A 25,635-nucleotide genomic window follows, 5' to 3' on the forward strand; every position below is an offset into this window, starting at 1 on the left:
GGATAAATGACAAGGTCCTACTGTAGAGCCCAGGGAACTATATTCAATATCTTGTGATAAACCATCATGGAAAAGAATATGAAAAAGAATAGATACATGTATAACAATCACTTGGCTGTACAGCAGAAATTAACACAACTCTGGAAATCAACTGTGCTTCAATGAAATATTAAAAAAAAAATAAAAACAAAAAATATGGGCTCATTCTTCCTGATCTTGATTATGTACGTGAAAGCCAAAAATAAAATTAAGTTCTAATAATTACAGTAGAAAATAAAATGATAACTTTATCCAAAACATGAAAGGCCAGGATACAAACAGCTCCTTTTTATTAAGTGTTCAACACTGGTTCCTAAATTATACCATAAACTTGTTATGCATTATTCCTCTTACTCTTCACAACAACCCTATGACGTAGAGAGTTTGATCCCTTCTCTTACTGAGGAAAAGTTGAACTTTCAGACAGAGATACTTGTTAAACATGCCAGACGTAGCAAGTGAGAGAGGGGGGATTTGAATTCACACCTCTCTGACCACCAAGCCCTCTACGAGCCCTATTCGATCCACGTCATTAATGCATCCTAAGTCTCCCTGGTGTACAAAACACCAAAACAACCTTTAGGGAGAAAAAAATGACGAACGGGATAATTGCACTATCTACAAATAATAAATACCATAAAAATAAATAATTTCCTTATCCAATCAGGGTTGGGTAGTGGAATTTTCTAGTTTGAATCCTAACACCCATTAAAAAAACAAACTGGATAAATTACTTACTGTCTCTGAAACTCAAGTTCTTTAGTCATACACAGCACAGACATTTGATGTAACGGACAAACGAAGCAGTTAGCCTGGCAAACGGTTAAGTGCCAAAAGATTTGAGTAATCTCAGAGAGATTAGTTGAACCGGATTAGGGAAAATGTCAATTCTGTCAGCTTAATTTCTCTCAAGAAAGAACACATAAATAAATTCCACGTGGGCCATCATGAAATTTTATCCTTCCTTGGAAGAGATTTAACTCAGGATTATTTGTTTGATAAGAAAGGATGAACTAATAATACAACTTTTCCGTTTGTCTTCTGCAGATGTGTTAGACTCTTACAAATTTAAGCAGGAAAAGAAGTTATGTCAACTCATGCTAACATTTCTGAACAAGACCCCTAGACGTAGATACAAACTTCTGAACAAGACCCCTAGACATAGACGCAAACTACTATATATAAAATAGGTAAACAGCAAGGATTTACTGTATAGCACAGGGAAGTATATTCAATATCTTGTAATAAGCTATAATGGAAAAGAATATGAAAAAGAATATATATATGTACATATATATGTTTAATTGCTGTACACTTGAAACTAACACAACATTGTAAATCAACTATACTTCAATAAAAAAAAGAGAAAAAAAAAAAACAATGAACGTTAACAACTAAAATATAAACTGAAACAGTAATAATAAATATTCCCCTTATTCTTCCTAGCCACAAATAGGGACGTCTTTCTTCACATGTGCAGAAAGCCAGGAGAGAATTCAAAGACAAGAATTCGATAATATGATGGTGCAATGCCAACCTTTCAGCCAATGGTTGGCAGGCTTATGAACACACCTATGTAAAATGTGACTTTTGCAAATGGCATTTATTTTTCTCCTTAGAGTATCAGTATTTCACTGATCCATACCCCTAACTAGCTGCTGGAAGCTTGGGTCACCTTGAAAAGAGAGACTCTCAGATTGGAAACCATTCAGAGGATTCTTAGGTCAAAGAAGACAGCGCAGCTGAAGGATGGAAAGTAGCTTGAGAATCAAATGACTCTTAGCCCAGAAAGATGAAAGCGGAAAGAGAACATCGTAAAGCCAGACTGTGCAGGGAATGGATCGCCAACAGATAGATACAGAATGCTCACATACACAGCCTGGGCAGATAAATCTAGAACAAATAATGAAGACACACTCCTTTGCATCGTGGGCTATCATCTTGTGAAAGTTATGACTGCAAGAGGTGGCGAAAACTAAAAAATGTAAATATACAAATCTATTCAAGAACCAAAGAGGGATTTTTCCACTTGCATCAATGGGTGAAGCTACTTGTTTCCCAGTAAACCCCCTGCCAAAAGCAACTTAAAATTCTAGACCAAAAAAAAAAAAATATATATATATATATACACATACATATATATATATATATATATATATATATATATTTCTTTTATTTCCCCTCAAGGCAACTGAAAGGCTATACCCCAGAGGAGCCCATAAATAATGAGGTATCCAAGAGGGACACTCTAAACACAAGCTTTCATTTAGGACTCCACTGAAAAGAGAACCAGAAAAAGACCAACCCTCACAAACACCAAAACCCAATTTCACTCCAACTCAACCTCTAATAGCATGTGGGCAAACCATCTCTATGAAAACTTCCTGCTGAAAAAAGAAAAACAACACATAAGAAATGCTCTCTGGATGATACTATGATTCAGAGCCTCAGAGGATCCCTGACATTTTTCCATACACAATGTCTTGCAGTCAATCAAAAATTAACCGGCATGCAGCGAGACAAGACCAAAGGAGTGAAAATCAAGAGAAAACAAAATCAAAGCACAAAATCAGATCCACATGAAATGCAGATGTATGATGGATGGCACATAGACTGTAACGGAATGTGGAAAATACTTTAAATGATGGGACAAGTTGGAGAGTTTCAAGGGAGTACTGAAAACCCCCTAGTAAACATTTGGCGTTTATGTGGACTAAAAACACGATAATTGAAATAAAGTGTGCAGGATGTGGGTTTAACCGCTGATTAGACACAGCCAAAGAGAAGACTGGTTACCTGGAAAACACGCCAGTAGACGGAAGCATGGGAAGACAGATGGGAGAAGTGTGTCACAGATACATGGGATGTGATGAAATTCCTACTGTAGATGTCACTGGAATCACAGAAGGATAGGGAAGTGGGAGGAGGAGAGAGACAGAGACAGAAAGAATGGGCTGAAGGAATACAGTTTCAAGAAGTGCTACAAACCCAAATAGGGTAAATTCAAATGATAATATATGTCATTATGATAAAAACCAGAGCCTAAGAGAAAGATGTTAAAAGCAGCCAGACCAAAAAGACGTATGACCTTCAAATGTATAAACGTAAGACTGGAAGATGAATTCTTAGGGAAATAATGGAAGTCAGAAGATTTTGAAAAGTCTTCCGAGTGCCATTGTAAGGTAATTGCCAAGTAAGAATTCCATACCCTTGGTGGGAATGTAAATTGGTGCAGCCACTACGGAGAAGAGGATGGAGATTCCTTAAAAAACTAAAAACAGAGTTACCATATGATCCAGCAATTCCACTCCTGGGCATGTATCCGGAAAAGATGAAAACTCTAATCTGAAAAGACACATGCACCCCCGTGTTCACAGCAGCACTATTCACAAGACATGGAAGCAGCCTAACTGTTCATCGACAGTTGAATGGATAAAGAAGACGTATACATATATAAGACGTGGTACATATATATACAATGGAATATTACTCAGCCATAAAAAAGAATGAAATAACGCCATTTGCAGCAACATGGATGCAACTAGAGATTGTCATACTGAGTGAAGTAAGTCAGACAGAGAAAGACAAATACCATATGATATCACTTATATGCAGAATCTAAAAAAAAGGGTACAAATGAACTTATTTACAAAACAGAAATAGACTCACAGACATAGAAAACAAACGTATGGTTACCAAAGGGGAAGGGGTGGGAATAAATTAAGAGTTTGGGATTAGCAGACACACATTACTATATATAAAATAGATAAACAAGGACCTATTGTTTAGCACAGGAAGCTATATTCATTATCTTATAATAACCTATAATGGAAATGAAGCTGAAAAAGTATATATATATATATATATATATATATATATATATATATATATGACTGAATCACTTTGTTGTACACCTGAAACCAACACAACATTGTAAATCAACTATACTTCAGTTTTAAAAATATACATATATACCATTTCCCAAGGGGGGAAAAAAAAACACCCAAAGGATTAGAGACTCCAAAAATAGATCCACCTAATGTGTGAGTATCTGACTGATGGCCAAGAAGACATGACAAAGCAGTGGAGATGTAATAGTTTTGACTGCAAACCATGCTGAGTTCATTATAGATCCACACATAACAGCGATGTATGTGGACCCCAAACTCATTCATCACGTAACATCAATTCCAGATCAATTATATACTTTAATGTAAAAAGTAAAAAGAATAAAAAATCCGTAAGACATCAGAGGTGATTAGCTTTATGACCCTGATTTAGAGACAGATTTCCTAAAAGGTAAACAAAACCCACTACGCATATAGAAAACATTAGCACATTGGTCTATACTAGGTACTTCTTTTCATCCAAGGATACCATTTAGAAATTAACCATAGCAAAAACAACCAATAACTTCAAAAAAAAAAGGAAAGGCATCCCTAATCTTTCCACTAACTGCATTTCCCAACCCAAGAGGCTGTAGGATAGGACACTTGGCTGAGAAGATAACAAATTGCAAAAATATTTATCTAACACATGCCTTTATATGGGAAATAAATGAGATATTCAACTTTTGAAAGCAGAGACCTACTCCTCGACACTGCCATGACTATACATACAAAGGCTGCTATTTGGAATAAGGATCCCAGATCCAGACACCCAGCTCTTCCGCAGTTACAGGAATTTATGAAAATAACCTTTTTGGTTTTTCTGGACTGGTTCCAAATCCCCAAAATAAAGAACCCAGAGTGAATCATTCAATGGATGGCCGGTAGGTGGCAGCAATGCTGCATAATTAATTGCAAAGATGGCCTGGGAGTGTGAAATAATGAAATATACACCCACACACTGCAAAGAAGCACCCCTCCCTTATAGAGGGGCAATGACCTTCTCACTTTTAGAGACACAGGCTCAACATAAGAGAGTCAATCAATAGAGACTTTCTTAAATGCTAATCTCTTCCAGAAACACACCCTGAAACAATGTGTTTCACCACCCATCTGGGCAGCCCTTTCTCTGGTCAACTTGACCCCTAAAATTAACCATCACAGTTGGAAAGAGTTTTCTGAGAGATACTCCACAGAGTCTAAGTGTCAAACATCTAATGGGAATGCGGACTCTTCTCAAAAATCCGGGCACAAAGGACCTACTGTATAGCACAGGGCATTAGACTCAATATCTTGTAATAACTGATACTGGAATACAATCTGAAAAAAGTAACTGACGCACTCTGTCGGACACCTGAGACTAACACAATACTGTAAATCAACTCTACTTCTATTTTAAAAAGTCCCATCACAGGCACGGCTCCTGCTGGCATAACAGGGAGCCGCTTCTCCACGTAAGGTAAGAGCTTAATCGACAAGACTGTTCACATTCCTGGAAGCAGCAGACGCTCTTTATTTAACTCGCAGAAGGCACTTCCTGGGGCCAGAGCCAGGCAATGGGGCCCTGGGGTACAGGAGAAGGAATAAAACAACTAGGAAAAGCTCACTTTCCACCACTTCCACAGTCCAAACCTAGAGCTTTTTCAATTGGTTTGGATGGCTATGAAATCGCAGCTCAAAAATTATTATTTGTTTGTTTGTTTTTGGGTTTTTTTGTTGTTGTAATTTATTTATTTCTTTATGTATTTTTGGCTGTGTTGGGTCTTCGTTTCTGTGCGAGGGCTTTCTCTAGTTGCGGCGAGCGGGGGCCACTCTTCATCGCGGTGCGCGGGCCTCTCACTATCGCGGCCTCTCTTGTTGCGGAGCACAGGCTCCAGACGCGCAGGCTCAGTAGTTGTGGCACACGGTCCCAGTTGCTCCGCGGCATGTGGGATCCTCCCAGACCAGGGCTCGAACCCGTGTCCCCTACATTGGCAGGCAGATTCTCAACCACTGCGCCACCAGGGAAGCCCTCAAAAATTATTAATGCATGGAAGTTGCCTGGACATAATTGATTCCACATTATAGTAAAGTGTAGGGTGCCTTCCACAGAAACGTTTGCTAAAATTTAACCATCAACTGTTTATAATCATCAAGAAACAGCTCTCCCAAAGCTATTCGAAATACCCATAAAAGGACAACTTCCCTTCCATCCAGGCCCCAAACCCATCCCCAGCAATGAACTCACGTTAATTGTGAGCAATGAAGGGACGTAAAATGGCTTTGAATGTGAGGATTTAAAATGGGATCTCCTTAACCGCCAGACACTCATCCCACCTATTTCCCAGAAATCGGGGATGGATAAACAGCAGCCTGATTTAGCCTCATTGTTTTGCAAACAAAGTGCGCTTTTGTTTTTCGTCTCTGCGGGTAGAATTTCTGCGGATCCAGCCTCACTAGAAATGACCAAATGGGTCCACATGACTCTACCCAAGTCCTCTTCAAGCTGGGGGTTTAACTGCAACCTCTCAGGACGCAAAGGTGCGTTGCTGGCAGGTGGCCTGGAGGAGGATGAAAGCACTGCCCTTTGAACCTGGAAATCTGGGGACGCCACTCATATCTGGAGGAGACTGAACATCTGTTCTTCGCGTTATTAGTTTTCTGTGGCTGCCGTGACAGAGGACCACAAACTAGGTGGCTTAAAACAATGCCATCATCAAAAAATGTACAAACAATAAATGCTGGCGAGCACGTGGCGAACAGGAAACCCTCCTACACTGTTGGCAGGAATGTCAACTGGTACAGCCACTGTGGAGAACAGGATGGAGGTTCCTCAAGAAACTAACAGTAGAGCTACCGTATGACCCAGCAAGCCCACTCCTGGGCATAAACCCGGAGAGAACCATAATTAGAAAAGACACACGCACCCCTATGTTCTCTGCAGCACTGTTTACAGTAGCCAGGAAGTGGAAGCAACCTAAATGTCCATCAACAGAGGAATGGATAAAGAAGATGTGGGACTTCCCTGGTGGCGCAGTGGTTGAGAATCTGCCTGCCAATGCAGGGGACACGGGTTCGAGCCCTGGTCTGGGAAGATCCCACATGCCACGGAGCAACTGGGCCCGTGAGCCACAAATACTGAGCCTGCGCGTCTGGAGCCTGTGCTCCGCAACAAGAGAGGCCGCGACAGTGAGAGGCCCGCGCACCGCGATGAAGAGTGGCCCCCGCTCGCCGCAACTAGAGAAAGCCCTCGCACAGAAACGAAGACCCAACACAGCCAAAAAATAAAAAAAAATAAAAAAAAAAAAAGATGTGGTACATATACACAATGGAATATTACTCAGGCATAAAAAAGAACGAAATAGTGCCATTTGCAGAGACATGGATGGACCTAGAGCCTGTCATACAGAGTGAAATAAGTCAGAAAAAGAAAATCAAATATCGTATAATATTGCTTCTATGTGGAATCTAGAAAAATGATACAGATGAACTTATGTGCTAAGCAGAAACGGAGACACAGATGTAGAGAACAAACTTATGGTTACCGGGGTGGGGGGGAGGGAAGGCGGGGTGGGATAAATTGGGAGATTGGGATGGACATACATACACTACTATATATAAAATAGATAACTAATGAGAACCTGCTGTATAGCACAGGGAACTCTACTCAACGCTCTGTGGTGACCTAAATGGGAAGGGAATCCAAAAAAGAGGGGATAGATGTATACGTAGAGTTGATTCGCTTAGCTGTACAGCAGAAACTCACACAACGTTGTAAAGCAACTCTACTCTAAAAAAAATTAGTTTTAAAAAATGGACACAAGAATAGTGCTCTTGTGCTTTTTAATAGGAACAGTATACTATGCAGTGCTTAGGACTGCACCTGGCAAAGAATCAACCTTCAAGAAGTGTAAAAAACAAAACAAAAAAAACCAATGCAGACTGATGACGTTAACAGTTCTGAAGGTCAGAAGTCCACGCTGGGTCGCACTGGGCAGGTGTCCTCGGCAAGGCTGAGTTCCTTCTGGAGGTTCTAGCCAACGACCCATTTCTTGGCCTTTTCCAGCTCATAGAGGCACCTGTGTCTCTTGGCTCCTGTACATCTTCAAAGCCAGCAGATCAGCATCTTCCCATTGCTCCCCGTCTCACGTCTGCTTCTATCCCATCTCATCAAGCTTCCTTTCGCCTGCCTCTTAGGAGAACCCTTGTGACGACACTGTGTCCCCCCCGGATAATCCAGGACCACGTCCCCACATCGAGGTCCTTAACTCAATCCCGCCTGCAAAGACCCCGTTTCCATATAAGGCAGCATTTCCAGGTTCCAGGGATTAGGACGCGGCTGTCATTGGCTTTACCGTGACGTGCAATGTTGCCATTTTCTCTAAAGACACTCAGGAGGCCCTGATACCATAGAGCAAACTGAAGACAGGTTCCTCCCGTCCCCTCCCGCCCCTCCCCGGGACCCCGGGGAGCATCCTCTCTGCTTCATCTCGCAGGGGAACCAGCGTCTGTGTCCCCATCGCACCGGTTCGAAGAGCACGTACTTACATCTTCCGCAGGGCATGCGTCAGGCGAAGTGGGGGTCTCCTCCACCACCACCACGGTCCTCTCAGGCCAAGGCTGGCGGGGCCCCTCCGCCCAACTGGTACTGGGCTCCCCGGAGCGGGGCACAGCATTTGCACACGACCCCTCAGCAGGGGGCACTGAACTTGAACAAGGCACCCCAGCGCCCCCGAGGTGAGCCTGCAGAAAAGGTATTCACACTTAGCAAGGTCCTCCTGACATCTTTGCCAATCTCCCGCTGCCCATCCCCTCCCGTGTGGCCAGTGGTCCCCAGCGCCAACATCCGCGTTCACATTACTGCTCCAGGTGGGAAGGACCCCAAGGCACAGGGTCCCTAGACTGTTCTCCACGTTTTACTCCTTAGAACCACCTGACTTTGGCTTATTTTCCTTCATATCCAACCCAGTACCTAGCATACTGCTTTGCAGAAAAGAACAGCAACTTCCTATCAAGAATCTGAATAAACCCCTAATCACTCGTGTCCCCCAGTCAGAGAAAGCTTTAGTTCTCTTGAAAAGCAGCACCCAGCTGCACCAAACAGAAACCATAGTAAAAACGCTAAAATATGAATTCGTGTCAAGATCCCAACGCAAGCATCTGTGGACACCGGACTCCGTTGTACCAATACATGCGCTAGTCAAAAACTGACCAGGAAATAAAATCTCCTGGGACCTCATTCTAAAAGGTCTTCGGCAAGGCAGGTGCCTCCCTGTTAAGTCCACTGCAGAGGGACTTCCCTGGTGGTCCAGTGGGTAAGATTCCGCGCTCGCAATGAAGGGGGCCCGGGTTCGATCCCTGGTTGGGGAACTACATCCTGCATGCATGCCGCAACTAAGAGTCCACATGCCACAACTAAGAAGTCCCAGTGCCACAACTAAAGATCCCACAGGCCGCAACTAAGACCAGCTGCAGCCAAAAAAAAAAAAAAAAAAAAATTCACTGCAGAAACTCTACTATGGAGAGCATGTAGGGTTACAGTTGTAAAAAATCAAATGGGTGCCAATCAACAATTTGAAAAATCCTCTTCAGAAACCACCTCCGATTGCTACTTCAATCGAGGATGGAAAGTGGAAAATGCCCCCTCCAATGACATTTGTAATCAATCATCTTCAGCCACTTAATCTGTGAGTGGCTCTTTCCCTGATGAAGGCGGCTAATTTAATTATTTATGCATCAGCCCTATAAATCACAGCAGCAATTCTGCTCATGAAACATTCACGGTTTTGCACCAAAAAAAAAATGTTGCCTGCCTCTTTCAGCATCCTCCTGCATGAAATATAGGATGTGGATACAGAAGGAAAACTAGCACAAGACCTACAGTTTGACTGGTCATTAACTTCCAACTATGGTCTTTCTTTCTTGCGATGAAATGACATATCTTTCCTTGCCTGACCCCTTCCTGGTGTGTATCAACATTATTTAATATCTTCTAATTCCGTCCTTTTTTAATGAACATGTCTATAAACACTGAACTTTTTAAAAACCTTATTTATTTCTTTCATTAATGTAGGCCTTGACAGATTTTTTTAAAAATGTAACTTGGTTAGGAATTCCCTGGCGGTCCAGTGGTTAGGACTCTGCACGTTCACTGCTGAGGGGGTGGGTTCAATCCCTGGTCAGGGAACTAAGATCCTGTAAGCCAAAAAAAAAAGAGAATTTGGAATAAAAAGTGATATTTTAAAAATAAATAAATAAAAATATAACTTGATAATCGCTTGAGATATCCTAAATCTGTCTTTCCTAAAACATAAAAAATGAGAAGAGGGGCTTCCCTGGTGGCACGGTGGTTAAGAATCCGCCTGCCAATGCAGGGGACACGGGTTCGAGCCCTGGTCAAGGAAGATCCCACATGCCGCAGAGCAACTAAGCCCGTGCGCCACAACTACTGAGCCTGCGCTCTAGAGCCTTTGAGCCACAACTACTGAAGCCCTCGTGCCACAACTACTGAAGCCCGTGTGCCTAGAGCCCGTGCTCTGCAACAAGAGAAGCCACCGCAATGAGAAGCCCGTGCACCACAGTGAAGAGTAGCCCCCGCTCGCCGCAACTAGAGAAAGCCCACGTGCAGCAACGGAGACCCAACGCAGCCAAAAATAAATTAATTAATTAATTTTAAAACAGAATAAAACCACTTATAAAAAAAAATGAGAAGAGACTCCATAAAAAGAGGGAGGAACGTGTATTTGAAGAAAACCCACAGGTGTGGATCACGGAGAGTTTATCCCCGGTCTGAACTCTTGGATGTCAAGGGAATTGTGTGCTTACTGTGTGTCCTGGAGATGTCCGTTCGTCCTCGTGCCGGATATTTTCATAAAGAGGCAGAATGCTGCAGTGGTAAATCCCCCACCAGAGGTTAAGGAAGGACGTCTGATGCTGGTTGACAGGCCCAGAGCCCTCCTCCAAAACAGAGCCCGTCTGGGGACTGTACTTGTAGTTCCAAGGCTTCGTGGACCCCAAAAAGTGGACCACCTTCGCACTCGAGCCGAATCTGAGGAGGAAGCATAAAGCATCCTGCCTTCCTCTTGGAAGTGACCACACACAGAGAGCCTGTGACAACCACAGGGCTCATCACAGACAGCAGGACGTAAAGATGCATCTCAATGAGTTATGGACGATCCTGTCATTAACAACCACCTTGACTTGTAGTAAAAATAAAAACTGCTTCATCAATCCACGTTTGCAGCCTTTCATTTTCTACAGACCAAGAAACATAATCATAACCCACTTGGGAATGTTCCCCAAAACGGGAAGAAGAAATCAGGAGTCTTTTAGAAAGATGGGCAGTACCGTAGCCCAAATCACCTTATCCTGAAAACGATAAAAACTTTAAAAAGTAGATTTTATAGTAGATAATGCAAGCTGCAGACCAGAAAACTGGCTTCTTGTACAAGATGGTGAATTTTCCCCTCGTGACCTTTTTTTTTTTCATTATCACCACTCCCACCAACCTCGAACCTTTTTAAACATTTTTTTCTTAATTGCTTTCCTATGAAACTTTAATATCATATTTGCCCTGTATATCTACGTTCTGTATGTACAGCTGTGCTTTCTACATTAAAAAGGATATGATGGCTTTACGCCCCACAAACCAGTGTCTGCCTCCTTGGGGGCAGTGTGGCCCCTATTAAAAAAGCATGCTCAAAATCTTCTCAGATTTTCCATTTTCACTTATAACAATGTCCCCTGGAGCGGTGGATCTCACACGTTTTGGTTCTAGGACCTCTTGACATTCTTACAAATCACAGAGGAAAAGATGTTTGTTCACATGGATTCCATCTGTACATATTCACCGCAACAGAAGTTAAAACTGAGAAATTAGAAAACCCATGTACCAACTCATTAAAAAACCAAGGGCCCATTATATGTTAACGTAACTTTTATATTTTTTCATAAAGTATAACTATAACTATATATTACTATATATCTTTTAAATGTGTAAAAAGTGACATCTTTTGTATTTCTTCGTAGAAATATAACTATAACTATATTTTTTAAATGAGTAAAAAGTGACATCTTTCATATCTCTTCATAAAATATAACTATATGTAATTATATTTTTAAAAAATGCGTAAAATGTCACATCTTTTGTATCTTTTCATAAAATATAACTCTCTATATAACTATATTTTTAAAAATTTGTAAAAAGAGTGACATTGACTATTTTACGAGGAGACAGTTGGTTTCTCATATCTGCACCTGCATTCAGTGCAATGCTTTTTATCACATCATGTCATGGCATTTCTGTAAAATCCCACTGTCCAATTATGAGAAAACAAGACTGAAAAGAGGAAAATGACATCTTAGAATTAATTTTTTTAAAGTCACTTTGATTTCAAAGACCCTTGAAAGAGGGGTGGGGAACCCCTGGGGGTTCCCTGGGCAACACTTTGGGAACCACTCTCATGAAGCCTAGCTGCCTTGATTACCTATCATGTAAAGCAATAAATAAGCAAGCAGAAGGATGATCTGGGTTTTTTTTTTTTTTCCTTCAAAATGCCAAAAGGTGATATTAGATTCTGAGAGAGAATGGTTGACCAGGTATAGAAGAATTGGGCTTGGCACGAAACTTACTGTTTGAAAGCAGGGCTGTAGGTGTACGCTGTGTTGCTACTCAAGTTATAAATGAACGGCAAGTGTTTCTGGATGTCTGCTGTGGACCAGCTACTGAAGAAACTGTTCAACAAGCCTTGGTCTGCCCCTAGAGAGTTAACAAACAGCCAAAGAAGTTAATAAAGAATGGTACAGTGCACCAAGAGAATGCAAGACATGTTTGAACACATAATGGAAAAACACTGGTATCCCAGCGCACAAATTACATTTCCTCTCTCAACCCACTAAAACGTGGTCGTTGTCTCAAAAGTGACTGATAACCCACACCATTCATTTAAAAAGTGCATAGTCTCGGGACTTCCCACGTGGTCCAGTGGTAAAGAATCCGCCTTCCAATGCAGGGGACGTGGGTTTGATCCCTGTCCGGGAACCAAGATCCCACATGCCATGGGGCAACTAAGCCCACGCGCTACAACTACTGAGCTCGCACACCTCAACGAGAGAGCCCGTGTGCTGCAAACTACAGAACTCATGTGCTCTGGACCCTGCACACCACAATTAGAGAGAGGAAAAAAAACCCAAACGCCACAACTAGAGAGAAGCCCGCGTGCCACAAAGAAGGGCCCACACCTCAACCAAAGATCCTGCGTGCAACAACTAAGACCCAAAGCAGCCAAAAAAAGAAAATGAAATTAAAAAAGTGCATAGTCTCTCCAGAATTCTCCACCGATGGTGCAAACAATTAATAATAAAATCGCACATTGTCTCCAAAATTCTCCACTCCTCCCCAGGGAATTCTATCTGGTATCGACAATCGCTTTTCCCACCATTTTTGCCAACTTTGTTACCTCGTCCTTACCTAGAAGGAATTTTTCTTTTTTTTTTTTTCCTATCAATGTTTATTATTATGTTTTTATTGAGGTATAGCTGCTGTACAATAGTATGTAAGTTATAGGTGTATAATATAGTGATTCACAATTTTTTAGACATTATACTCCATTTATAGTCATTATAAAATCTTGGCTCTGTTCCCAGTGTTGTACAATATATCCCTGTAGCTTATTTTATACCTAATAGTTTGTACCTCTTAATCCCCTATCCCTATTTTGCTCCCCCATCACCACTGATAACCACTCGTTTGTTCTCTGTATGTGTGAGTCTGCTTCTTTTTTGTTATATTCACTAGTTTGTTGTATTTTTTAGATCCACATATAAGTGATACCACACAGCATACAGTATTTGTCCTTCTCTGTCTGACTTATTTCATTTAGCATCATGCCCTCCAAGTCCATCCATGTTGCTGCAAATGGCAATATTTCATTCTTTTTCATGGCTGAGTAATATTCCATTGTGTATATGCCACATCTTTTTTATCCATTCATCTGTGGACATTGATGTTGCTTCAATAGCTTGACTACTGTAAATAGTGTTGCTATGAACATTGGGGTGCACATGTCTTTACAAATTAGCATTTCTGGTTTTTTTTGGATATATGCCCAGAAGTGGAATTGCTAGATCATATGGCAGTCCTAGTTTTAGTTTTTTGAGGAACCTCCACCCTGTTTTCCACAGTGGCTGCACCAATCTACATTCCAATTTTTCAATAGTCCAGCATTTTCTTTCACGTTACAAAAATTCTAGTATTTTTCCCATCTACTAATGCCTGTTCAGGCAAGTGTCTGGTTTCAGTTAATTCTCCCCTTTATTCTATATCAGGGGTGGCCAACGAAGGCTTGCACCCATTTTTGTAAATAAAGTTTTATTGGAACACATCCACGCTCATGTAAGTCCTGTCAATGGCTGATTTCACTCTACAACTACAGGGATAAATATCTGTCACAGAGATGGTATGCCCCACGATGCTGAAAACATTAATTATCTGGTCCTTTTTTATTTCATTTTGGCTGCACCGCGAGGTTTGCAGGATCTTAGTTCCCCAACCAGGGATGGAACCCATGCCCCCTGAAATGGAAGTGCGGAGTCCTAACCACTAGACCACCAGGGAAGTCCCCTATCAGGCCCTTTAAAGAAAGGCTGTCTCGGGCTTCCCTGGTGGCGCAGTGGCTGAGAATCTGCCTGCCGATGCAGGGGACATGGGTTCGAGCCCTGGTCAGGGAAGATCCCACATGCCGCGGAGCAACTGGGCCCGTGAGCCACAACTACTGAGCCTGCGCGTCTGGCGCCTGTGCTCCGCAGCAAGAGAGGCCGCGACAGTGAGAGGCCCGCGCACCGCGATGAAGAGTGGCCCCCGCTCGCCACAACTGGAGAAAGCCCTCGCACAGAAACGAAGACCCAACACAGCCAAAAAATAACTAACTAACTAAATAAATAAATACACTATTTCTTGATAGAATGGAAAGCATATTCTTTATTAAAAAAAAAAAAAAAAAAAAAAGAAAGGCTGTCTCAAAGGAAACCATAAACAAGACCAAAAGACAACCCTCAGAATGGGAGAAAATATTTGCAAATGAAGCAACTGACAAAGGATTAATCTCCAAGATTTACAAGCAGCTCACGCAGCTCAATAACAAAAAAACAAACAACCCAGTCCAAATATGGGCAGAAGACCTAAATACACATTTCTCCAAAGAAGATATACAGATTGCCAACAGACACATGAAAGAATGCTCAACATCATTAATCATTAGAGAAATGCAAATCAAAACTATAATGAGATATCATCTCACACCAGTTAGAATGGGCATCATCAGAAAATCTACAAACAACAAATGCTGGAGAGGGTGTGGAGAAAAGGGAACCCTCTTGCACTGTTGGTGGGAATGTAAATTGATACAGCCACTATGGAGAACAGTATGGAGGTTCCTTAAAAAACTAAAAATAGAACTACCATACGACCCAGCAATCCCACTACTGGGCATATACCCTGAGAAAACCATAGTTCAAAAAGAGTCATGTACCACAGTGTTCACTGCAGTACTATTTACAGTAGCCAGGACATGGAAGCAACCTAAGTGTCCATCATCGGATGAATGGATAAAGAAGATGTGGCACATATATACAATGGAATATTACTCAGCCATAAAAAGAAATGAAATTGAGTTATTTGTAGTTATTTGAGGTGGATGGACCTAGAGTCTGGCATACAGAGTGAAGTAAGTCAGAAAGAGAAAAACAAATACAGTATGCTAACACATATATATGGAATCTAAGGGAAAAAAAAAAAAGGTCATGAAGAACCTAGTGGCAAGACGGGAATAAAGACACAGACCTACTAGAGAATGGACTTGAGGATATGGGGAGGGGGAGGGGTGAGATGTGACAGGGTGAGAGAGTGTCATGGACATATATACACTACCAAATGTAAAATAGATAGCTAGTGGGAAGCAGCCGCATGGCACGGGGAGATCAGCTCGGTGCTTTGTGACCACCTAGAGGGGTGGGATAGGGAGGGTGGGAGGGAGGGAGATGCAAGAGGGAAGAGATATGGGAACATATGTATATGTATAACTGATTCACTTTGTTATAAAGCAGAAACTAACACACCATTGTAAAGCAATTATACTTCAATAAAGATGTTTAAAAAAAAAAAAAGAAAGAAAGGCTGTCTACCCATCCTATGTGATCAGGACTGGGGAGTTCTTCCTTCTACCCATCGAAGATATTTTCAACGGTTCTCTCTACCGTGTACTTACTTACTTACATCTTCATCTCTTCCTGGACTTGTTCTTCCATCCCCATCTTTAACTTGCTGCTCACAGATACGGGGTGGTGGGGCTAGGTGCCAGTGGGGCAGAGGGATGGGTACAGGCCCCATTCTCTTCCACAAATGTCCAGCTGCCCTTCACCTACCGTCAAAGCTGCCGTGGTCGGTGGCATGCTGCAGCAAGAGGCCATGCGTCTCCAGGGAAGGTTGGAAGACAAATACCCCGCTATTGAAGCAATCTGGCCATCCGGGATCCGGGGCCGCAGAAAACTCTGTCCTATTGAAGAGCTCATCGATATTGGACAGCACCTGGAACAACAGAGCATGGGGGACCCATACGCTCTCATAGGGAAGAACCAATCTGCCTCCGTATTGGACCTGTTTCTTTTACTTTAACCTTTGCATTCTATTGCTTTTGCTACAAGTTAATCACCAAAGGGATGTTGCCCATAAACAATAGATAATGGCCCATCTCCGGGAACCTTGCCTCGGGTGCAATGAGTGTTAAGCTAAAATACCTCTGTTTCGCTCACAGGAAACAGGCCCACCTGTGAATGGCTGCAAGAAGGAAGAAATTCTGACCAGAAGCAGGACCTTACCCCCTCCCCTTTTAGGATAAAAGAAGCTTGAGTTCTAACTCAGGGAAGATGGGTCTTTGGGACATGAGTCCACCCTCTTCCCGGTCTGCTGGCTTTCCGAACAAAGTCATTATTCCTTGCTCTCGATTTACTGGCCTGTCTCGCGCGGTGAGCAGTACAAGCTTGGTCTCAGTGACAGCGACACTTCTCTTAACCTCTGGGGCACAAGTGAGAAATGCAACAGAACTTCACAATGGGCCAGACAACATTCAGTGATGGGAAACTTATACCCAATGTTTTGAGTGACTCTCTTCTTTTAGACTTATATTCAAAAGAGAAAGGTGTGTGTGTAAGACTGCTCCCTGGTTTATTTCAAGGGTTTGAAGTAACACTGTCACTGAAATGCAATTATCATCTCGAGGTGCTTAAGATCCTCCATGGAAAGCTCCTAATTGTATATATTCTCTTTCATCTAGCAAGTGTGACCTACAAGACTGGAAATCCATAAACACAGAAGTTTGCAAGTCAATATCGTATAATCCACTGTCTTCGAGAGCTTGACCACCAACAGCAGTTCTCTCCAACACCTACTGGCTTTCTGAATTGTGCTGTTTGGGAAAGAAATTACTCTGATTACGCACTTATTATTTTCCTCTGCACACCAGTTTTCCTACAGAGCTGCTTTTGCACAACCAAGACAACCTCGAATGTATCTCTGACACTCCAACCTCATTTTACATTTCAACTTTCCAATGGCTATTTATGAAAGTGCCCATCCTGCGCTCCTACACCAAAGGTAACTACCCCAAATGACAATGGGAGATGCCATAGCTTAAGAAGCCAGGTGTACCAGTCCCTTCAGGACTCTATAATTCACGGTACAATCGAGGAAGAATATTTCTCCAATATTTTACCTCGTGTAGATGAAATAATGTGATTACAAACCCCTGCTAGGGAAGGGACATGCCTTCAAGTACCCGAGTGTACTCAGCAGGGTCTACTGCAGTACGTGTGTTCTATCTGATGTTGATCGACTAAATGATGTTGGTGAATAGTGATGGACGTTACCTGGTGGGGATCCACCAGCACGAGCTAGCAGCTTGCTTAAGGAGGGAGGGGCATGGTCTTTGTCGGGGGTTCCTCAACAAGTGGAGGGTCTGGTCCTTACCCTCCCTTGTACTCACCAGGGTATCTGCATCCAGGAAGACACACTTGCTATAATGGGTGAGTGTCCAACAGTGAAGCTTGGTGAGGGTGACTCCGAGCTCAGGTCTCTTCAGAAAGGCCAGGTGGATGTAGTCTACACTGTCTATCAGGTTCACCTCGATGACCTCATCAAACACCTTCGAGAGGATCACCCTGGAAAAGACATGCCAAATCCTAGGAGAACAGCCCACCATCTAACATGAGACATGCTGTCCCTTGCTGCTGCAGTCTTCATATCAGGCTTTATTTTCCCCATGTGGGTCTCATGGCTTTGCCCACATTTCATTCATGCTTAAAACTTAGGCAAACGTGAAAAGCAAGACATATTAAATCATCTTAACATAGACTGATTCGGGTCATCTCTTAGGAAGGTACTTTCTCTTTCCAAAGTGCATGGGCAGTGAGAAGGGAAGGCTGAGTAGGTAGAAACCAACAGAAGATCTCCATCAGTTTTTACTTTACATATTCAAAACCTACATTGCTCATTGCATACAAGTTTGAGACTCAAATTTTGGAAGAATGTACATTTCATCAAAATGAAATGTGCCTCTGTTCCATTAAAAAATTTTTTTGCTTAAATTCTACTTCATCATTGCCTGGAATATCTTCGCGATGACAGAAAATTAAGAAAGTGCTAGAAAAAGGATGGGGGCATGTCAAAAGGATACAGGAAGTCAATCAGGAGGAGCTCTCAGTAGCCAAAGCTGACGCAATTTGGGCAAGAAAACAAAAACAAACCTAAAGTATAAAATGAATATTCACGGATCCATACTGATATCACAACTGAACACATAAGTAAATGGGGTAAAAGGGGTAGCTCTTCCTCACAGAAGAATTCCAAGTAATAAATGTAGAAGGAATGAGGGAAAGAGAAAAATCACCATTAGATGAACATCACAGTGATAACTGTTGCAGACAAAATTCACTGATGAACCCTAAAAGCAATGAGTAAAGGTTTTGAGGAGAAACAGCATGTTTTCATAGTCTAAAAGTACCTCTCCCAAGATATTTATCAATTACAAAGACAAAAATAATGATTTTGCAGTAGAGATACCCCAAAGGAGACCAAGGTTCATGTCACCAGTAGCAAGACATCACATACTCCATAATACCACGCACTGAAAAAGGTACTTTCTTCTTTGTAATTCTTTCCTACTTTTCATTGCTTGGTTTAGATTTTTTTCCTCCCTTGTGTTTTTTGTATATACCCTTTCTAGTCCTCTGGTGGTTGCCACCCTTAAACTCTCAATGCATCTATTTAACCTTACTATTTTCTATCAAATGTAATGATAGTTATCATCTATAACTTCACCCCAGACAAGACAGGAACATTAGCATATGTTCACCTGGCTCCCTCCTCTTTTATCCCCCAACCACCTCCCGTGGGGAATGTTAATTCCAGATTATTTTCATAATCATTCACCAATGCATTCCCAATTAACTTTCAGTATTACTCATTTATTTGTTTTGCACTGCTTCTTATATTCTATTTCTTCTTTCTTGGATTCACATTTCATTGTGCTTGAGTATATCCTCAAGTAATTTTTTCTCAAAGGTCCTTGAGGGGTAAAACTGTTGAGCTTCTGCATATTTGAAACATCTTGATTTTGCTTTCAAATTGCATTTAGCTGAATATAGAAATTTCATTTCAAAATTAGTCTAAGAGCTTTGAGGCATCAGCTGTCTCAACCAGACTGAGACCTGAAATGCATTTAGTACTTTTTCTTCATTCTTCGTGCTCTGAAATGGTACCTTCTGTATCAACACTTGCGTTTCCTTCATTCATTCTTCTCAACACTCAGGGAGCACCCACAATCTAAAATCCTTCCTCAGAGCTGAAATATTTCCTTGAATCCTTTCTCTCCACTTCTGTCCTTTCTGAAACTCCCAGTCTTAGACAGATGTTGGAGCTTCTGGGTCTATCTTTTCTATTCTTTAGTAGCTTTTCCACTTCTACTCTACATTTGTGCTTTCACGTTGCACAGTATTCAAAGTAACTCTCTAAGAAAATACCACGTCATCACCAATTTCCTCCTGCTTTTTACCCAGTTATTTATGGAATTTATGGCATCCTCATGATTGTATAAAGAGGGAGGAAGAGGGCCAAGAAATGTCATTCTACGGAACTACAAATAGCACCTATGTCCTTATAGGCTTTTGTTCAGCTCTGCTTGCTTCCTTAACTTAAATTCCTGGAGGAAGAATTAAGTTTCAAGAATGCAATTTGTGTGAACCTACGAGCATATGCTACTGGGTCCCTTTCCCTGCAGAAAGACTACCCCAACCACGGATGTACCACACAGCCTGGAGGAATGGCAGTCTCCTGAACACCACCCCCTGGTCATTTGGAGTCACAGGTCACTGTTTATGTCCTACTGCCCTGACTGCATCCTAGAGCACCGTTCCTCAACCCTACCAATGACCGCAAAATACATAACTGGTTCTATAACAGTGCAACTAGGTCTGTATCCATGAACCTTTCCCAGTATTTCTGTGACACTGTCTCTGAATATTTCAAAGTTCATCTTGAGTAGACTGAAAGACTGAAAAAAAATGCTGACAGCTTTGGACAGCTGAGGAGATAGGAATCTAGCAGAGAATCATGTCTATTTTTTGGCTTTATCAGTTCTATGTAACTGTTCCACGCACACCATGATTCAGGAGACGATGATGGGACCACACAGAGGTCCCCCCAAGGATGCGTGGCTACCCCCAGGGTCACCGTTCCCAACGCTGGGTCCACTGCAGCCCTTGGTCTGACTCTGAAGACCCAGTGGCCCGAGCATAGGGAAACGTCCGCTGCACACAAATGTATTTTCTTCTCTTTTCTTTCTCTTTGGGGCCTGAAGGAATCATCTTAGACAAGAAGAAATACACCTTGAGCATCCATTCATTTGACACACTTTTGGGAGAATGGGTGACAGCCAATTTGGCTAAAGACTAATGACATCACTTAATGTCAATGACTAAGGTCTGTGCCCGCCCCCCCCCCCCAAACACCGACGTTTAAAAAGACATTTGCCAGCCTGACGGGTCATAAATATCACTGAGCTGTTTGATGTGACATGACTTTAATGTCTGTGAAGGCAGAGTACGTATCACTTGGTCATGCCGTCTACCCTGGTTGTATCCATCCATCCATCTCTGCTTATCATTTGGAAGAGTTCTTTCATTATTCTATGGACAACACCCCCTCCTCGTTATAAATTTTGTAAATGGGCTCCCTAATTGGCTTGTTTTACCTTTTACGTTTACACAAATACATCTGACATACAGCAGTTCTGGTACCCTTTGTTTTGTGTAATTAAAAATGGCAGACACACGAAGCAATCATCTATGTCAGTGTCTGGAGACGTTTTTCATTATCACAAAGGCAAGGAGGGTTGGCGGGGGGGTCTTACTGACATCTGGTGGGTGGAGACCAGGGACGCTGCTCTGCACCCCACAGGGCACAGGACGCCCCTCATCCGAGGGTCATCCAACCCCAAATGTCAGTCATGCCAAGATTGAGAAGTTATATGTCTCGACTTCTAAGATTTTCCTATGCTTTAAATTTTACCTTTATCTTTAAAATCTATCTGGAAATCATGTGGGTATGTGTTCAACTTTTATATAAAAGGATCACATCATTGCCTTTCTCTGATACAGTGACGTGATGAATTACAATGATAGATTTTTATACGATGAACTACCCTTGCTTTCTTACAGCAAGCATCATTTTTTTCTTTTTTTGTCTTTTTTATTTTATTGAAGTACAGTCGATTTACAATGTTGTGTTAGTTTCTGCTGTATAGCAGTGACACAGTTATACATACGTATACATCCTTTTTCATATTCTTTTCCATGACGGTTCATCACAGGGTACTGAATATAGTTCCCTGTTCTATACAGTAGGACCCTGTTGTTTATCCAGCATCATTTATTTCTTTATTCCAGGGCTAGAGTTGCCTTGTTGATAATCTGTATTGGGGGGTTTTCTCATCTATATGGAAACACAATCAAAGCCGTAAATCAAGTTTCCGTATCAAGATTAGCACAGTGTCTTAAAATAAATGAACACTTTCATTTTTTTCCCCCTAGGGTCTCAGATAGTTCTTTTTGCATGGAAATTAATTTACTGTGCCCAGTTTTACAGAACATCCCTTACAATTGCCCACGCCCAGGTCCTTCCCCCAGTTAAGCCTTTGATAACATTCTCCATTTCTCCCATTGTCACTGGTCAACAGAAGGGCTTCACTTCTTCTGGTGTCAATGTGGATCATCTGAATTTCCCTAGAAGGATCAAGTATTTACTATTTTCAATTTTATCAGCAAAGTTTTCTATGTAGTATTTAAGTTTAAAATTTAAGTTGCATCCAGCCACTGTGGAAAACAGTGTGGAGGTTTCTTACAACACTAAAAATAGAGCTACCTTAGGATATAGCAATCCCACTCCTGGGCATATATCCGGAAAAAACTCTAATTCAAAAAGAAACATGCACCCAATGTTCACAGCAGTCAAGGCATGGAAGTTACCTAAATGTCCATCGACAGACGAATGGATAAAGAAGATGTGGTACATGTAATACAATGGAATACTACTCAGCCATAACAAAGGATGAAAGGATGCCATTTGCAGCAACATGGATGGACCTAGAGATGATCATACTAAGTGAAGTACGTCAGAGAAAGACATATATCATATGATAGCACTTATACGTGGAATCTAAAATATGATACAAATGAACTTATTTACAAAACAGAAACAGACTAACAGACATGGAAAACAAACTTATGGTTACCAAAGGAGAAAGGGGGGAGGGATAAATTGGGAATTGGGGATTAAGAGATACACACTACTATGTATAAAATAGATAACCAACAAGGACCTACTGTAGAGCACAGAGAACTCTACTCAATATCCTGTAATAATCTATAAGGGAAAACAATCTGAAAAAGAATATATACGTATGTACATATAACTGAATCACTTTCCTGTACACCTGAAAATAATACAACATTGTAATTCAACTATATTTCAATAAAAACGTAAAAAAAGAATCTTTAACTTAGCTTAGGACAGTTGCTTCTCAAAGTTGCCCACTCCCCCCCAAAATAACTGGCATTTGAATTTCCGTAGTTGAGACAAGAAACGGTACCCACACAGAGTGCTGTCTACAAGGATTCTGAAGTTGGCCACACCCCTGGCAGAGCCTCCTCCTTTAATAACGACTGGAGGGCACTGTGCAAGTGTCTGAGGCCCCCCAGGACAGCCAGTGGTGCGGGCCCATGAACCACGGCTGGGACCTGCTTCTTCAGGAGGAAGGACCAGGTGTGTGTGTGAGTCTTACCTGAGCAGGTTGGACACCTGAGGGGTGACCAGCACCACCAGCCTCCTGGTGGCCCTGTGGTCCCGCAATGATTGCCCCAGCACCAGGGCCCCCTGGCAGTAGACATCATTGGTAGCCAGCGTGACAAACGCCTGGTCAGACACTGTGGACGTGAACAAAAACAACAGGGTTATGTTTCCGACCGGTCTCACGGGACGGCGGGGCTGACGGTCACCTCCCAACTCTCTCAAGCTTCACGACTCTAACTGAATAACTGTTCGCTGTTCTAAAATACGCATCAAGGACATTTCACATGCATCCTTTTGTTTCAAAATAAAGCAAAAAAAATTCTTCTTCAGCACAATAAAAAGAAAAAGAAAAAAAACCACACACACACACACACACACACACACACACACAGGAAAAGAGGAAACCCTAAACATGAGGGAGACAAAGCCAAGTACAGCACGATTAAAATTCCCTGGTTCAGATGAACAGACACAAACTACTGTATATAAAATAAACATGAGGTCCTACTTGTATTGCACAGGGAACCATATTCATTATCCTGTAATAACCTATAAGGGAAACGAGTTGAAATAATATAGATATATACGTAAAACTGAATCACTTTGCTGTACACCTGAAACCAACACAACACCGTAAATCGTCTATACTTCAATTTTTAAAAATCTTCCTGGTGCTGCAACACGGCAAATGGGCATAGCTCAGACTCCTTATTTGATTCTGCATTCAAGTCTCAAAAACTCACCCAAAATATTTGGGTCTTTGGCGAACGCAAAGCAAAAGGTGGAAACAAAGCTTGGATTATCTGAGTTACCATGAGGACTCCCGCCCAGCTCAAAAGAACTGGGCTCTCAGAAGGAACAGCCAAAGCCATTAATTCAATTCCACACAACCCACTTGTTGGAAAGACTTCAACTCAAGGATATATGAGGCCGAGGAGATGGGAGAAGGGAAAATATATTGTCTCATTAACCAAAAGGCTCTCAGTTTCCTAATGTCTCCACCACAGCAGAGGAAGAAACTCAGACGGCCAATCCGATTTATGGCAGTTTTGAATCTAAGGGTGAACTCGTGACATTGACTTTTACGGGAACTTTGAAACAATGTGAGTCTGGGGCCCCCAGGAGCTGGTTGCCAGGATAAGAACAATGGGATCAAGAAATCCAGGCCTCAGCTCCCCTGCTGTCGACAGAAATTAGAATTCGCAGCCCACGGCTGGAACACACAGAGCTCAGTTCTCAAAGACCAGACGGTCCTCCCCTCCAGACGCTGTGCCCTCCCCAGAGCACGGCCCAAAGACACGGTCACGCCAAACAGAACACCAGGACCCAAGCTTCTGGCGCCGGTTTTCCTGGAGCTGGCATCTTAACCTTGACATTCCACTGGGATAAACACCCAAGTGTGCCCGTTCCTACGAGCTCCTGTCTACACGTTGTTGGGTTTCTTCCTGGATTAAGAGGGAATGAGAATTCCTGGCATTGCCACTGTGAGCTGAGTATTAAAAGACAGCAAACCTCAGAACTCAAGTCTGCAGCCCAAAAGATATCTGTCTAGCTACCCACCCATCCACCCATTTTTCTATCCATCTATCATTATCTAACATCTGTCTATCCAACTGTTTATCATTTATCTATTACCTATCTATTTATCTATATCTATCACCTATCTCTATCTATCTATAGACGGAGCCCCATCATCTGGGAGGTCTCTGGGAACCCAGATGGCTGAGGCATGGGGCAGGTGGGCTACAGTGGGACCAGGCAGCAGTGACGGGCAACTGTCCAAAGCTTCCAATTCTCGGGGAGGAGAGAGACAGGGCTGGGTCTGCACAGAGGGTTTTATGGAACTACTGGACTCTCCCTTTGCTAGGAGGAGGGATTATGGCTTCTATTAACAGGATGACAAGACAGCTCCAGCGGAGAGAAGACCCCCTTTCTCCAGCGACCCCAAGACTCAACCTCACGTTCTAGGTCAAAGACACATGACTCTGAAGGCCGGCCCCCAGGGGCCGGTGCATGATGGTGCAAAATCATGCCTGGATAAAAACTCCATCTCAAGTGCAAAGGCAGACCAGTGGATGTTAATGTCACAAAGGCTGAAAACTTCATGGAGAAGTCTGCAGATTCCAACACCACCTTACCTTTAAGAAACTCCTAGCTGTCAAGTTTGGGCATGGCATCAAAAAAACACGCCGCAATTATCCAAGCCTCCTGCATTGACAGGCTGAGTTTCCACCAGGCAGGGCGCTGGGGAGGGGACTTTTGGCATGCGTGCAGGGTGAGAAAACAGAAATAGAACGGGTGGCTGTCCTCCAACCCCAGGTTGGGAAAAAAAAA

At 42.3% G+C, this 25,635-nt stretch overlaps 1 protein-coding gene across 1 annotated transcript in view; it reads right to left on the minus strand.

Moving 5' to 3' along the window:
- Window positions 1-25,635, minus strand: part of LOC133082907 (glycogenin-2-like) — a 37,269-nt gene that overhangs the window by 10,149 nt on the left and 1,485 nt on the right. Inside the window, exons 2-7 of the mRNA XM_061179580.1 lie at window positions 23,294-23,435; window positions 17,942-18,116; window positions 16,326-16,488; window positions 12,537-12,663; window positions 10,731-10,953; window positions 8,454-8,648 (exon numbers count right to left, since the gene is read on the minus strand). Of these exons, the coding sequence (XP_061035563.1) occupies window positions 8,454-8,648; window positions 10,731-10,953; window positions 12,537-12,663; window positions 16,326-16,488; window positions 17,942-18,116; window positions 23,294-23,435 (1,025 nt within the window). The remainder of the gene's footprint in view (window positions 1-8,453; window positions 8,649-10,730; window positions 10,954-12,536; window positions 12,664-16,325; window positions 16,489-17,941; window positions 18,117-23,293; window positions 23,436-25,635) is intronic.

This window comes from Eubalaena glacialis, chromosome Y, assembly GCF_028564815.1.
Source record: "Eubalaena glacialis isolate mEubGla1 chromosome Y, mEubGla1.1.hap2.+ XY, whole genome shotgun sequence".
NCBI lineage: Eukaryota > Metazoa > Chordata > Mammalia > Artiodactyla > Balaenidae > Eubalaena > Eubalaena glacialis.